The following is a 16,562-nucleotide window of genomic DNA, read 5'->3' on the forward strand; positions in this document are numbered from 1 at the left end:
ATTTTGTTCAATGGACGATGCAAAAACTTGGTGTTCGGGTTGTATGTTTTTCAATTACCACGACACCGTGAAGCCCTCATATATTCATTCTGCCGTCTCTTTTTTTGCGTTCTAATTTCTGCCCGGGCTTTACTCCCACAATGTCCCTATGCATTCCCTCCCTCTTTTCATGGTCCATCTCCCACATCCACACTGTCCTCCGCCTCCCCCTGTGGTGCAGGGGTGGGTCAAAGAGGGGGTGGTGGAGGGGGTGCTGGTGTGATGGTGGTGGGTGGGAAGTGTGAGGCTGATGTCTGGGCATTGAGCAGTGGGGGTGTGGTCGCTTGTCTGCCTCGGAGCCCCTAACGAGAGCGTGATTCATTGCACAAGGGGCTCCCATAGGGACAAGATTAGAGGTGCTGTGTCTAAGCGCTCCCGCGAGACATTAAAAAGATACTTAATCTAGCTACCTCACAGGCAGCCACCATTATATTGTGTGTGTGCCTGTCTTTGTGTTTTTTTTTTTTTTCTTTACTCCAAGTACAGTATTGCAGTAAAACTGTGATCATTGACCGTATATCCCAGTGTCACAATTTGTAGGATTTATGATTTGAACATTTCAGTGCAGTGACTTTCAAACAATCTTTGTCAGAGAGGACAGTGAATTGCTTTAGCTCAGCTGTGTGTTCGCTTTGTTTTTTGTTGTTTTCAGTAACACAAACCCTAGTGAGGATAAGCGGTACAGAAAATGGATGGATGGAAATTGTTTATAATTTACCCCAACTCATACCAACATTATGACAACTTGCACATATAATTAGATCAAGTACACGCTCTATAACAAACCCTCACAGTCTTTATGAAGTCAAAATAAAAATGTTATGTATGTGGAGCGTTTATTTTGAAAGCAGTGCTTTTATTTTGACGTACGTGTATGGGTGGTACGATTTGAGCAAGGGCATTGGCTTGTCTTCAGTGATGCTGGTTTATCGACATTGATGCTGTACAGTGAGTACGGAAAGTAGTCAGACCCCCTTCCATTTTTCACTCTTTGTTATATTGCAACCATTTGCTAAAATCATTTTTCATTTTTTCCACATTACAAAATGTACACACAGCACCCCATATTGACAGAAAAAAAATGGAATTGTTGAAATGTTTGCAGCTTTATTAATATAATGAATAATTAAAATATCACAGAGCCATACGTATTCAGACCTTTGGCCTGTTCATCTTTTCTTCAATTGTAACCGGTCTCCCTGTCCCTGCAGCTGAGAAACACACCCACAGCATGATGCCGCCACCACCATGCTTCACTGTTGGGACTGTATTGGACAGGTGATGACAGGCTGAAATGAGTTTATAGTTGTATAATGCGCACTCTTCACTTGGCATTTTTCTGAGGGGAAAAAATGCGCATTATCCATGAGAAATTACGGTAAATAGTGATATGCTAATGCGATTTTATACATATTCACATGACATTGTAGCGTATATCGGTTTTGGATAAAACGTAAAGAATTTTTGGACAAAGAATACGGCGGGTTTGAACGCCTGCGTTACTTTACGTTTAACGTTATAATCAACCTATCTTTGTCTCGTAAAGGGGCACCATGTCTCTTTTTATACGTATAAAGTTTAGGAAAAGGGACGCGAAACATCGATCAGTCTCATAATCTAGAAGGCTGCTACACGGACGAAATAAGCATTTTTGATTACTGCGGTTTATTGTTGTAACTTCGAACACACAAAGGTGTGAGACCGGAAGTGGCATTTTATATAGAATTTAATGAAATCTCCAGGGAAAACTGCAGGGAAACACACAGAGGGCTCTAACTACAAAAAGAAAAGACTAATTAGGGTAAAAGCAAGAAACATAGGCATCCGAAAAGGGAAATAGGAGATCATGTGTTGCTGGGCTAAAAATGAGCGTGACTAGGTTACAGCTAGTCTTTACACGATCAGGATTTTTGGGGCCGATCACCAATCAGCGAGTTTTAAAAAACGATAACCGATCACCGATCCGATCACAAGATGGAGCGATGTGTCTATTTAAATGACCTGTTCATTTACTGCAAATACTTGTGTACTTAATTGGTCAAAAAATATATTTTTACAATAAGTAACGTTCATCTATTGTTCATCTATTTAGGCCAGTGAGGCATAGTGACAGAGAGAACAAATGAATGGTCTTCTATTAGATGGCAAATTTTACCTCCAGGAACCATTCCACTGTGATTTTGAGTTTGTCTTAGAGCATGTTGCAACCCATTCTAATTGTCTGTTTATTCTTCTTTCTTTGCAGAGGTTTTGTCTATGACAGCAGGAACAACCTTCAGATGAGAGGACTAGTTGTCCTTCTTCTCTCAAAAGCTGCAGGACCAAGCCACACATCCTCAGATCTCTTATCTCACGACATGGTCAGCGGCATCTACCCAAGGTAATTCTGCTCATGTCACTGGCACTCGTTTAGGATACACACAACTTTATACTGGCTTAAGTCAGCACCTCGGCATAATAATCAGATCATAATGTCATTTTTGCGATTTAATTTGGTTTCACTGATGTCGGTACGTACTGTATCTCTAGAGCATTGTTTGCCAACCTTTATTGAGCCTAGGCACATATTTTACATGAGAAAAATCTCACAGCACAGCTGTTCGAAGATGGAAGAACCCAGATCAAAACGAAATTGAAACTTTTATTAAGCATCTAAACATCCCTCAATTAAATACACAAATTAAAGACAGCCTTGATGTTCCTTTTAACCATCACAGAATTACATAACTCATTAAAAAATATGCATCCGAGACGGGCGCCTGGTCCAGACGGAATCCATGTTGAATTCATTAAACATTTTTGGCCAATACCAGCGCCTCTATTTTTCAGAACAGTCAATGAGATAAAGGATAAAGGTAGAATTAGTAGCCATATGAAAACAGATTCAATTAAGTTATTACTAAAGCCAGGTAAAGACCCTACTCTCCCGGCGAATTATCGGCCCTTATCACTGATTAATGTAGTTATCAAGAATATCTCTGTCACAGCGTAAAAATCTGAACGCAATCATGTCACTTGACGGAGAGAAAGCTTTCGATAAAGTTAACTGGGCTTTCCTGTTTGCAGTACTTCGCAAATTTGGCTTCGGAGATTCCTTTATACATCGGATAGCAACATTATACAATTCGTCGAAAACGACAGTCACCACAAATAGGATCACTTCGCAAAGTTTTACATTACAAAGAGGGGTCGCCACAGCGCGGCATCCTTTTCCATGTGCTCCCAACTTTAAACACTGTTATTTAGCTCACCAATTACAATACCTCATCAAATGGTTGCACCACAGTGAGGAGTGTGATTCTTGACTAGAATTGGAACAAATAGACTGTAACAACATCAAACTACCAAAACTCCCATTTATTTCTACTAGTCCTACACACCATAAATGTTTCAAGAATCCAATAATTGCATCCACCTTGACGGCTTGGTGGCAAAGTTTAGAATCGACAGGATCTCAATTAGCTCCCAGTATGCTCTCCCCAAATTAATAATCTACCCCTTCATTTTAGTACATGGGAACACCATAGAATTAACCACCTACAACAACTACCAATGCACTTACCAATCACCAAATGGGAAGATGATATCTCCATGTCTCCTGACCGTAGCTACTGGATACAGATTTTTAAAATGACAAAAAACACAAATCTACAGCTTATACAATATAAATTGCTTCATAGAATACACTTTACTCAGTACACTATGCATAAAATGGGCTTCTCTCCATCTAATATATGTGTGCAATGCACCAAAAATACCCCAGACACCTATTTTCATGCTTTATGGGAATGTACACCAATTCAATGCTCTTAGTCTTTGGTTATACAAAAACTCTCGTATATTTTAAACTGCAGGATTCCACTTTCCCCAAGATTGTGCATACTTGGCGACTTAAGCATAATTGACCTCCCTGATAAATATTCACAATCACGAATTGTCACGTTAGCTACGCTAAGAACATAATTCTATTCAACTGGAAAAACAAACACGCTATTAACATCAATCAGTAGTTAAAACTCATCATAGAATATATTGTGTTAGGAAAAAATATCAGCAGAACGAAAGAATCAATGACACATATACGAAGATAGCTGGTCACCTTTCTTCAACATGCTAAATCTAGACTCTTGATTCCTTTGGGTGCCATTTGACAATAGCAAGTACATTTTCATAAGTGTGAAAGTAAACAATGGAATTTTATATTCTTTGTTGTCGAGGTTGTTGTTTTATTATTATTGTATTTCCATCCATCCATCCATCCATTTTCTGAGCCGCTTCTCCTCACTAGGGTCGCGGGCGTGCTGGAGCCTATCCCAGCTGTCATCGGGCAGGAGGCGGGGTACACCCTGAACTGGTTGCCAGCCAATCGCAGGGCACATAGGAACAAACAACCATTCGCACTCACAGTCATGCCTACGGGCAATTTAGAGTCTCCAGTTAATGCATGTTTTTGGGATGTGGGAGGAAACCGGAGTGCCCGGAGAAAACCCACGCAGGCACGGGGAGAACATGCAAACTCCACACAGGCGGGGCCGGGGATTGAACCCCGGTCCTCAGAACTGTGAGGCAGAAGCCCTAACCAGTCGTCCACCGTGTCGCCTATTATTGTATTTATTTATTTTTATTTTCACACATTTTAGATCGGTTTGCATGGTGAAAAGACACATGCATGCTGTGGGGAGCTTCTCCTCCTGTCCCTGTGTTTGCTGTTCCGGAGTCTGCGGGGGCGGGACTATTTTTTACTCCTTCCTGATCTCGGGGGTGGGGAGAACCACTGGGGTAACCTTCTGGGGAATAATGTTAGTGTGATGGTGAGGGGGGGCACTGATACATGGGGTAGGGCCAATGACTGCTAGTCGGGGCACTGCCTTTTCAGCTGCAGGGACAGGACGACTGGTTGCACACACCCCCCTAGCCTTCTTCTCCACACATACCACTGAGAATTAAGGCCAAAAAGTTCTATCTTGGTCTCATCAGACCAGGGAATCTTATTTTGCACCATCTTGGAGTCCTTCAGGTGTTATTAACAAACTCCGTGGGGGCTTTCATTTGTCTTGCATTGAGGAGAGGCTTCCGTCGGGCCACTCTGCCATAAAGCCCCGACTGGTGGAGGGCTGCAGTGATGGTTGACTTTCGAGAACTTTCTCCCATCTCCTGACTGCATCTCTGTAGCTCAGTCACAGTGATCTTTGGGTTCCTCTTTACCTCGCTCACCAAGGCTCTTCTCCCCCGACTGCTCAGTTTGGCCGGACGGTCAGCTCTAGGAAGGGTTCTGGTCGTCCCAAATGTCTTCCGTTTAAGGATTATGGAGGCCACTGTGCTCTTGGGAACCTTAAGTGCAGCAGAATTAATTTTGTAACCTTGGCCAGATCAGTGCAGTTCCTTTGACCTCATGATTCTCATTTGCTTTGACATGCACTGAGAAGTGTAAGGTCTTATATTGACAGGTGTGTGGCTTTCCTAATCAAGTCCAATCAGTATAATCAAACACAGCTGGACTCCAATGAAGGTGTCGAACCATCTCAAGGGTGATCCGAAGAAATGAACAGCACCCGATTTAAGACCCTTTTCACAGCAAAGGGTCTGAATACTTATGACTGATTTTAGCAAATGGCTGCAATGTAACAAAGAGTGAAACATTTAAGGGGGTCTGAATACTTTCCGTACCCACTGTATATGTGTGTATATATTTTTAAATCTAAATTTCAAATATTTTTGATACCTTTAAAACCTAACCCTTTATCCAGGTGAGGGAATTGAGAACCGATTCTCATTCGAAATGCCAACCTGGCTCCAGGCAGACTTTGAGGTAGGAGCTTTGGGGGTACATTTCACGGGAACATTTAAATAAATTTGAATGTATTTATTGTATTTTATTGAGGTAACATACCAAAATAGAACAGAAGCGTGAGTGAGAAAATGCAATAGGGGCGAGGTCCGCCGCCAACACGCTCAATCGGTGATTTTAAGTTTTGCTTTTCGATGTATTTTGGTTTTCTTTTCCCTGGAGGTCGTGTCCTTCGGGCCAAAGAAGAAAAGGAGCATCCGAATTGTTATCAAAGCAACATTCAAAAGCCAGCATCTGTGATGTTATGGGGTTATGTTAGTGCCCATGGCATGGGTAACTTGCACATCTGTGAAGGCACCATTAATGCTGAAAAGTACAAACAGGTTTTGCAGCAATATAGGCTGCCATTCAAGCAACATCTTTTTCACGGACCTCCCTGCTTATTTGACAGCAAGAAAAGGCACAAAGACATGTTACAATAGTGTGGCTTCGTTGTAAAAGAGTGCGAGTACTCGGCTGGCCTACCAGCAGTCCAGACCTGTCTCCCATTGGAAAAAGTGTGGCCCATTAATAAGCGCAAAATACGATAATAGAGACCCTGGACTGTTGAGCAAATGAAGTTGTATGTCCAGCAAGAATGGGAAAGAATTTTACCTACAAACTTTCAACAATTAGTGTCCTCAGTTCCCAGATGCTTATTGAGTTTTGCTAAAAGGAAAGGTGATCTAACACCGTGTCAAACATGCCCCTTTCTCAGCTTTTTTTCAACGTGTTGCAGGCATCAAAATGGGTGAATATTTGCAACAACAAAAAAACAGTTTATCAGTTTGAACATTAAATACCTTGTCTTTGGAGTGTTTCAATTGAATATAGGTTGAAAAGGATTTGCAAATCATTGTATTTTGTTTTTAGTCAAGTATACAGTACATGATTCCCAAAACTAATCAGGAAGAAGTTAAAATACTGTATCTCTAAATCTCTAAAGCTTCATAGTAATAATGTTTACTTTAGTCAAGTTCTGGTAGAAAATACAGTGGCACCTTGACTTATGAGTTGTTCGAGTCACAAGCCATCGCCTTGTCTATTTTTATTTATTTATTCATTTATTTGCTTTCCCCCCATGTTTACTTATGGTTTATGCCAAGACTGGTAAAAAAAAACCAGTCCAGATACGTGTTTTCTTTTTTTTTTTTTTTGTCTTGCAGCATTTATTACTGTGCAACGAAGTGTGGTGACCTATCCCTGCCCTCTTGAGAAAGTGTCTTCAAAAACAAAAAATACATAAAATATCCATCCATCCGTCCATTTTCTTTCAGCTACTTTATCCAGTGCTTCCGGAGGGATCACGAGGCATTCCCTGGCCAGCCGGGAGTCCAGCATATCCTGGATCTTGACATTCTCCTGGTGGGACATGCCCGGAACACCTCAACAGGGAGGCATCCTAACAAGTTCCCCGAGCCACCTCATCTGGCTCCTCTCGATGAGCAACAGTAGCTCAACTCTGAGCCCCTCATGGATGACTGAGCTTCTCACCCTATCGCTAAGCAGGATCTCATCCCCGACCTGGAGAGGGCACTCCACCCTTTTCTGACACAGTACCTTGGCCCTCAGATTTGGAGGTGCTGTTTCTCATCCCAACCGCTTCATTCTCACACACTCGGCTGCAAACCACTCGGGTGAGAGTTGAAGATTGCGGCTGGATGAAGTAAACGGAACCACATCATCTGGAAAAAGCAAAGATGCAATACAGAGGCCACCAAACAATACCCCCTCAATGCCTCGGGTGTGCCTAGGAATTCTGTTCATAAAGGTTATGACCAGAATCAATGACAAACAACAGCCTCGGAGGAGTCCAACTCTCACTTGAAAAGAATACAAACCAAACTCTGACACAGGTCCTAGAGGGACCGAACAGCCCATATTAGGAAGTCCGGTACCCCAGACTCCTGGAAAACTCCACACAGAACACCTCAAGGGACACAGTCAAACGCCCTCTCAAAGTCCACAAAACACATGTAGACTGGTTGGGCAAACTTCCATACATCCCCAAGCACCCTGCTGAGGTTACAGAGCTGGTCCATTGTTACACGGCCAGGACGCATACTGCACTGCTCCTTCTGAATCCAAAATTCTACTTCCGGACAAACTCTCCTCTCCAGAACCCCTTAACAGACCTTACCAGGAAGGTTGAAGAGTGTGATCCCCCTGTCGATGGAAAACACCCTTCGGTCCTCCTTAAAAAGGGTTACGACCCTGGTCTGCCAATTCAGAGGCACAGTCCCCGATCCACGTGATGTCGCAGTGGCATGTCAAGGACAGCCAGAGCCTTGAGGAACTCCAGGCAGATCTCATCCTCCCCTGTGGGCATACCTCTAAAGAGCTTGTTAATCACCTCAGGGACCTCAACCCCAGAGATAGAAGAGCCCACCTCAGAGTCCCCAGACTCTGCTTCCTTATCGCAAGGTGTGTCAGTTTAATTGAGGAGGTCTTCAAAGTATTTTCCTACGACTCAAAACGTCCTCTCGTCGAGGTCAGCAGCACCCCTTCGCCACTCTACACAGTGGTGATGGTGCACTGCTACCTCCTGAGATTCCGGGTGGTGGACCAGAAATTCCTTGAAGCTGTGCGGGGGTCCTTCTCCTTAGACACACCAAACTCCTCCCATGCCCAGTTTGTTGCCTCAGTGACCACTGAAACTGCATTCCGCTTGGCTTGCGGTACATATTCGCTGCCTCTGTAGTCCCACAAGCCAAAAATATCCAATAGGACTCTTTCAGCTTGACTGCATCGCTCACAGCTGGTGAACCAACACATTCGGGGACTGCCGCCACGACAGGCACTGATCACCTTACGGCCACAGCTTCAGTCAGCTGCCTTAACAATGGAGCCACTCTTACTCCATGTCCTCCGCCTACCTCGGTAAGTGGTCGAACATTTGCCAGAGGTGGGAGTTGAAACTGGTTCTGACAGGGGACTCTGCCAGACGTTCTTAGCAGGCCCTCACAATACATTTGAGTCTGCCAGGTTGGATCTTCCCCCACCATCGGTGATCGGTTGACAGCTCCACCCCTCTCTTCACCCAAATATCCATCACAAGTCCAATGACACAACCACAAACTTGATCATAAAACTGTTTGATTAATAAAATATGATTTTAAAAAAATTAAGTTTTTTACAGAGCTTTTATTTCTTTCTCATCCATAAATTGTTTTATACACCATATGTAAAGCAAGACAAGACAGACAAAGACAGGCAGAAACATAAAGGCAAGAAATCGAGGAGTAGGAGTAGTAATTTGTACTACATGCATCCCCCTTAAACCCCAAAACCCCTAAGTCCTCATTTCCGCACATAGAGCAGTTGTGGCCGCAAACATTTTTGGAGCACCAAATTCTGGTATCCAGTACTGAAGAATGCCTTCCAGTGATGGCTGATGTGTTGGGCTAAGATCACGCAGACAACCTCTCACCAATGCAGCTAGGTGCTCTGTCCATCCCACCCCCAATCTATGCAAGCCCCCCAGGATACAGAAGCCAAGGAATTAGCAGGTCCCCAGCAACAAGACACAGCCGCGAGCCCAGGAGCCCGCCCTGTCTGGTCTAACCAATGTGCTCAGGCACACCACCAGGACAGTGAGCGGGATTTTTTTGCTTTGTGTTGCGAGTCAAATTTGAGTTACGAGAGAGAGTCGGTGAAGTCTCACTCGAGTAAAGAACAGCAAACACACAGATACAAAATAAGAACACTGAGTGCATCTCCAACTTTAGGTCCTAACTGCAGTCACTAGGCCACACCCGTTAAAGGCACACACCCAGCACACGTATACTACAGTATGTACAGGAATTACACTTAAACTAGCAATAAACTAGTAGTTCTCTTTTATGTTTTTTATATAACACAGTGCTAGTTTTCTTTGTTTTAAAACAATTTAAAATTTGGTTATTTGGAATAACGTCAGTTCATTTCAGTGGAGAAAATTTATTTACTATACACTGGACCGCCACATATCTGCAGTGCCATACCTGCAGAATCACCTATTCATTTTTTTTTTTTCTTTTTTGGGGGCACCAACACCCCAAAGTACATATTGGCAGTTTATCCACAGTTTTTTTGTTTTGTTTTGTTTTAATGCAATTGTCAATGCAAATTCTTGCTGGCCTTATCCCTCTCCTCTGTGAATAGCGGGTGTCCACTGAGCAGTTTGGTCACGGAACTAATTAAACTTGTAAGTCAAAGTACCACTTTATCTTCTAATACTTCTAATACTGCAAGTAGTTGTTTGTAATTTTTACAATTTGTTCTATGAGTAACAGTTACACGTTATAAAAGTGAAAGTTGCTTCCAATTTCTCCAGTCCTTTCAGCCTTTCTTACACACATCATCTGCAGCATGAGACTCTGGACAGGCTTGTGGGTGCGTGCCAAGTGGTTTCCAAAAGTGACTGCTGCTGTGTTTGGCACGGCGTGTGTTTTGGGTGCCTGAAAGAGTCCTTTCTTACTGCTTGCTCATATGTTTGTAGTGGAGCAATGTCTGTGTGGAAAGATCCTAATACAGTTATTAGTTTATCCATCCATCCATTTTTTTGTACCGCTTATCCTCACTAGGGTCGGGAGCGTGCTGGAGCCTATCCCAGCTATCTTCAGGCCCTGAACTGGTAGCCAACCAATCGCAGAGTTATTAGTTTAATTGCAGTACACATAGAATAAAACTGCTTGAGGCATATCACCAGCTTGTTGTTTCTCTCTCACCTCATGTTACCACTTGGTGCTTTCGTCATTGCGTTACACTGGATCACTGACTTACATGCATTCTATCACTGCACCGTGATGGACAGCTTGACCCCACATATAGACACGCACGCAGCATGACTTGATCACCTCATTTGTGCTTCCGCGAGCTCTCCCTCTTTCCTCTTTGGGCCTCATTAGCACCTCTGTTGATGGCGAGATGGAAGGTGAGGTGATGATTGAAACCTCTGGGGGATGGTCTCCTCCCTCCTGACAGGCAGCATTTGTAAAAGATTCCCCACTCTGCTGCTGACACTGATGATTCACCAAAACACAGCAATGATTGATGGACAGACGGAAAGGATGGATGGATATGTTGATTGGTTGATAGGACAGACATGTTGATGAGGAATATGAGGCACACAGTTGAATGGATGAATGAATGAATGCATAAATGAATGATTGAATGACTACGTATATGCATGCCACTGAACACATCACGTAGTCCATCTGATAGAGAGTCCTCCGCTTTTGAGTCAATCTCACATCCTCAAGGCTGCATTTGATGACAAGGCAGACAGCTGAGGGAGGAAAATGACATAGAACACTCAGGACGAGAGGCGTGGTGAGGGGGCGTTACAACGCGGCAAGATGGCATCAGTTGCTATGCAACCAGGCTCCAAAGCTATTTATACACAGGCCCCCTTGTCCCGCTTTTTCCCCCCAAAGCCCAACAGCGACATAACTGGACTGAGAGATAGGAGGCAAAGGTTTGGGACATTGTGTACGTGCAGAAAGAGTTGGTGTCATTCCTGTGGTTGAACTTTTTTTGCGGTGGTTAAAAGTTAATAAGTGTTCCATCAAATGGTTATTTTTGATTTTATTATCATCTTTAATAACCCAAATGAGCCGCTATCAGCATTTACTGAAGATAAAGTGATAGTAAAAATGTGTCTGTCATATGTTTAACCATTTCATTTAGACCATACTTGCTCTCACTTTATTATTTGACTGTTTGATGGGCCCATGGGTGGGCACTGTTTCAAATTCATCCACTTTATTATGGTGCTTGAAGCAATTCAGTAATAAATAGCTGGGATTACAACAATCATCAACATAACTGATTATCAACTAGTATTTAAGCTAATTGGAACCGCCTCATAAATAAATACTACAATATAGTATTTGGGCAGTGAGTGTTGCTGTACAAATATTCAGTTATGCGCAAAACACATTTGTTCATACATCCTACCAAATTCTCATGAGAATATGGAGCTGTACAGTGCAATAATATAAATCAGTTGAGATGTCAGGTGATTATTCATAGCTAAATGCGGAAGTTTGACATTCATTACTAATTATCACCTGTGGTTTTCTCTTCAAATTTCCTATTTTTTCCTATATTTTAATGAGCTAATTTCTTTCCTCTCCTAACAATGGTTTCCCCTCTTAAACTGTCAAGATTTATCATCACCTTGAGAACAAGAAGCCTTCAAATAACATCTTTTCCACTTACTTCTTGCGACGCCCATCGAGGGCGACGGTTGTGTTTCGCTGCGACAGCCAGCATCTCACCAGCCAGACAATAGGGGTGATTGATAAAAGCAAAATGCATTACATTATTCAGTGTTAGTAACATCTAATTATTATTTTTTTTTATTTTATTTTATTTTAAAGCTGACATTGAACTTGCCAATTACCTGGCTGCATACAAGACCGCGCGTGCAGGCGGGTTTGGGTGTGTTTTGGGATGTGTGGGGTTAGGGGGTGGAGGGGAGCAGAGCAGGCTCATCAGTTTCTCACTGTGGCTGAAAAAGGTAAGTGGCTATCAGGGCACCCGACCCTGTCTAGATGAATCCCTCCTGCCACAGCCCTGTGAGCTCCTTCCATATGGAGAAGGGCCTAATTATCCCCCACCAATGACTGAATCAACATTTGATTATACTGTATCCTCCCGAAGGCTGTACTGAAAGCATCTATTCAAAGAATAGAATCAAAAGTGGCGGTTTTATGCTAATTGTGAGTTTATTTTTAATATTGAACAAGCGACAGCAAGTGTATTTTGCTTCATTTTTCACATTTCAGAGAGTGGGAATGAGCACTGGTGTTCCTAGTAGGTTATGTCAAGACCGGGTTTGTATAAGACAGTATATGAAATAAATATAGTTATTCCAGGACTAAAATAATTTAACAGAAACTATTTACTTAGATTAAGGGTTTTTCGGAGCGCTACCTTGTTGATGATTTTACTCACCAAGCTGCGCATTTCCTAACATGATGACCATTAATTCAAACATTTTATTGTAAAATCTTTTTAAATGTCAAATCTCTGGGACAACACTTCTATTTAAAAAAAAATAAAAATAAAAAAACATATATATATATATATATACATATATATATATTTGGGTGAATGGTTTTATTTTTTTGTCTTTGTCATAGCCAGCGCAATTTGGCAGAAATCACTGAATTGATCCACACGGCATTCCTGGTGCATCGTGGAGTTGTCAATTTGAAAGAGTTGACGGCTTCTGACGGCCTGCTGAAGGACATGGAGTTTGGGAATAAGATGGCTGTTCTGAGCGGAGACTTCCTTCTTGCAAATGCTTGTACCGGATTGGCACAGTTAAACAACACCAAGGTAATCTGTGTATGGTAATGAATCTAAGTATGTTTGGGGCATGGGGAAATCTCCCTAGTAGGAAGTGCAGTAATGCAATACAACAGTAATACAAACTCTTATACAGACCCGTTCCAAAAATGTTGAATATCATGTAAAAGTTTATTTATTTTCATAATTCCATTTAAACTTTCTTAGATTATAGCTTGAGGTCCCACAATTTTAACAATTTCAAGTATTTTTGTTTATTTTTACATAATTCGGGCTTCCAGCTCATAAAACCCACAAAATCAGGAATTCAAAAAAATTCTACGACTAATGCTATATTGTACTTGTATAATACTATATTGTACTACTACAACTACTACTAATAATACTGTGAAGAAATCTGCCCAAACTTTGGCCATAAATGTTTTAAACAGTGTCACACGCTAATTATCTACTACTTGACTAGCCAACCAATTCGACGGATCGAAATCCCATTGAGAATCTATGGGGTATTATCAAGAGGAAGATGAGGGGCACCAGACTCAAAAACAAAGAAGAACTGACAGAAAGCCTCAAGGAAATCTGGGCTTCCATTACTCCCAGGTAATGCTACAGGCTGATTACCTCTCTACATCCCAACCAAGTATTGAAGAATTACATCGTTTTGAAAGTACCGTATTTTAATTGATTTAATGTGACCCTAATTTCTGTCTCTTTCTTCAAAAAAAGAGGACTAAATACTTATTTCTTCACGGTATTCTAATTTTTTAAATTCCTGATTTTATGGGTTTTAGGACCTGGAAGCCCAAATTATGTAAAAATAAAAAAAATACTTGAAATTGTTTAAATTGTGGGCCCTGAATCTAATGTTTATGAAAGTTTAACTTTTTGATTGGAATTATGGAAATAAATTAACTTTTCCATTATATTCCATTTTTTTGGAAAGGGTCTGTATATGCTCACCATAGAGAAAAACTAAGCTTAATGTCAGGAAGCTGCCATCACTCATCATCGTCACAAAGATTTCTGTGGACATCTCTACCTCTGACTATATCAGAATGATTGCCCCAATATTTTGGATTTCATGGACGTTAAAAATTCTCCTCATTAGAAGACTGTTCTGCCATCTGTGTGGAGCCGACGAAACTTTGTGACACGTCGCCCCTGCATTTGAGAGTTTGACAGCAAAGTATTTTTTTTTCTTTTGCTGTCGAACTCTCAACTGCACACAACAAGCCCCGTGCCGCACATTACTTTTTTTTTTTATAATTGTCAGAAGCCAAAATTAATATCATGAATAAAATTCAGTTAATTGCTCAGCGCTTACGTTGAGTGTAAATGGTTTTGACTGAATTGCAAGCTGTTATTAAGCCTCTGTCTGCATGAATGAATTACACTTGGAAACCTATGTCTAACTCTCTGTCGGCCATCAATATTAACTTTTAATCTCTATATTTTCGAACACAAACACACGTAATATTCATTCATTTATTTTCCGTACTGCTTATCCTCACTAGGGTCACGGGCGTGCTGGATCCTATCCCACCTATCTTCGGGCGAGGGGCGGGGTACGCCCTGAACTGGTTGCCAGCCAATCGCAGGGCACATAAAAACAAACAACAATTCGCACTCAAATTAACACCTGCGGGCAATTTGAAGTCTTCAATTAGCCAAGCATGCATGCTTTTTGGGATGTGGGAGGAAACTGGAGTACCCGGAGAAAACCCACGCAGGCCCGGGGGGAACATGGAAACTCCACACAGGCGGGGCCGGGATTTGAACACACACGTGCTGACACACGTTATTATACAGTATTTTTTACATTTATTTAAGGAATATATATAGACTGTGTATCAGCGACTTCCGGGTGAATTGGTTGTCACCTTGTCTGGAGACTAGGCCTGTCACGATAAATGTTTTAGGGTGATGTATTATCTCAAAAACCTTCACGATAAACTAGTATTATTGATGTTTTTATGCCACTGATATAATGACATTATAGCATAAACCAACTATAATAATTCAAGATAAGATAATTCAAGATAAATAAAAATAAACAACAGACTCAGGCTCTGTTCACAAAAATTGCACATAAACAAATATTAAACATTGGCGCTGAGGTATAGAGAGTCAGTATATTGCCAATTAAGTTTCCAGTTGGTGAAGAAAAAGTGCAAAGTAACGACATTAAAAACAGCACAACAAGCAGATTAAAGCAACCTGTTTTGCATCAAGATTTGTACAGTCTGCATTTCTTTAAACGCTGCTTTTTCAACATGGTGATTGGCTGCATCTCTTTTGCTCTAAAGCGAGTAATGCTATACTGTATATGGGAGTGTATGTGCGCCATTTACGCTGTCACGTTTATAATTTTATTGTTGGGCAAAGGCTTCCTCAATTGCAGCTGGCGGGGAATGGAAAAAGTCCCACTGTGTTTTTGTTCTCAAATTGGGTGGGATGGTTATGTTTTAAATGGATTTTTTTTCACTTTAAGGTTTATGTTGTGGTGGTGGTGTTTTTTTTTTTTTTTTTTTTGCAATTTCTTACAATTCACCAAACAGGCTCATTCTTGGTGATGTTGGCGGAATCGCCATTCACCACGCGTTAATCTGGCTTGAATCACTGATGTTCCCACAACTTTAGACTTAAGAAGTAGTTAAATTTTTGCCGCTAAACTTTATGAAATTGTACAGTTACCAGCTAGCCGTCGGAAAACTTGGCTACGCTACGCTAATTCTTTCTATCGCTCTGCTTCAACGTCTCCACACACCTGCCTGTCTATGTGTGTACATGAGCCCCACCTCCTATAGCGACGAGCATGGTGACTGACAGGAGAGGTGAACAAGTCACTCGACTGAAGGTCAACGACGTATGTAAACAAACACGCATGTAAATTTGTATTTATCGAGTCCGGAAAAATTATCGTGTCCATTTTAATTTTTGAACGATAAATCGAAGTAGTAATTATTGTGACAGGCCTAGTGGAGACTTCTCCAAGACTTCTCCTGGTGAGAGCGCAAGCAATGTTATGGTGTCCCGGGTCCCGGAGTCGCCGCGTCTGATCAGCCTTGGCAGTCCAAGTGACGCCTCTGCCAGTGAGATAGGCCCTTAAGTGTCAATCCCAATTCTTCCCCTTAGCCTTTCCCCTTCCCCTTAGCCTTCTGTTTGGAGGGCCAAGATGAAGGATTAAAAATTGCCCCTAATAATTGGGATGACAATTGAATACCGCCACGTTGTCACCACTCACATTGTTTACATTTTCAAGATGCCATCTTGTGTCCAATGAATGTTACTATTATACATTGCTTTTTTATTTAAATTTGTCTGGCAGTTTATGCATATATGTAGTTTCTAAAGGTGACTGGTATTCGGAATCTGTTTTAATGTTTTCTACCAGATG

The 16,562-nt window shown here is 41.7% G+C and overlaps 1 protein-coding gene across 1 annotated transcript in view; it reads left to right on the plus strand.

Annotated features, from left to right (window-relative positions):
• Positions 1–16,562, plus strand: part of pdss2 (prenyl (decaprenyl) diphosphate synthase, subunit 2) — a 40,773-nt gene that overhangs the window by 3,497 nt on the left and 20,714 nt on the right. The window contains exons 2-3 of the mRNA XM_061696337.1: positions 2,285–2,419; positions 12,997–13,195. Coding sequence (XP_061552321.1) covers positions 2,285–2,419; positions 12,997–13,195 — 334 coding nt within the window. The remainder of the gene's footprint in view (positions 1–2,284; positions 2,420–12,996; positions 13,196–16,562) is intronic.

The sequence above is a fragment of the Phycodurus eques genome, chromosome 14 (assembly GCF_024500275.1).
Source record: "Phycodurus eques isolate BA_2022a chromosome 14, UOR_Pequ_1.1, whole genome shotgun sequence".
Taxonomy (NCBI): domain Eukaryota; kingdom Metazoa; phylum Chordata; class Actinopteri; order Syngnathiformes; family Syngnathidae; genus Phycodurus; species Phycodurus eques.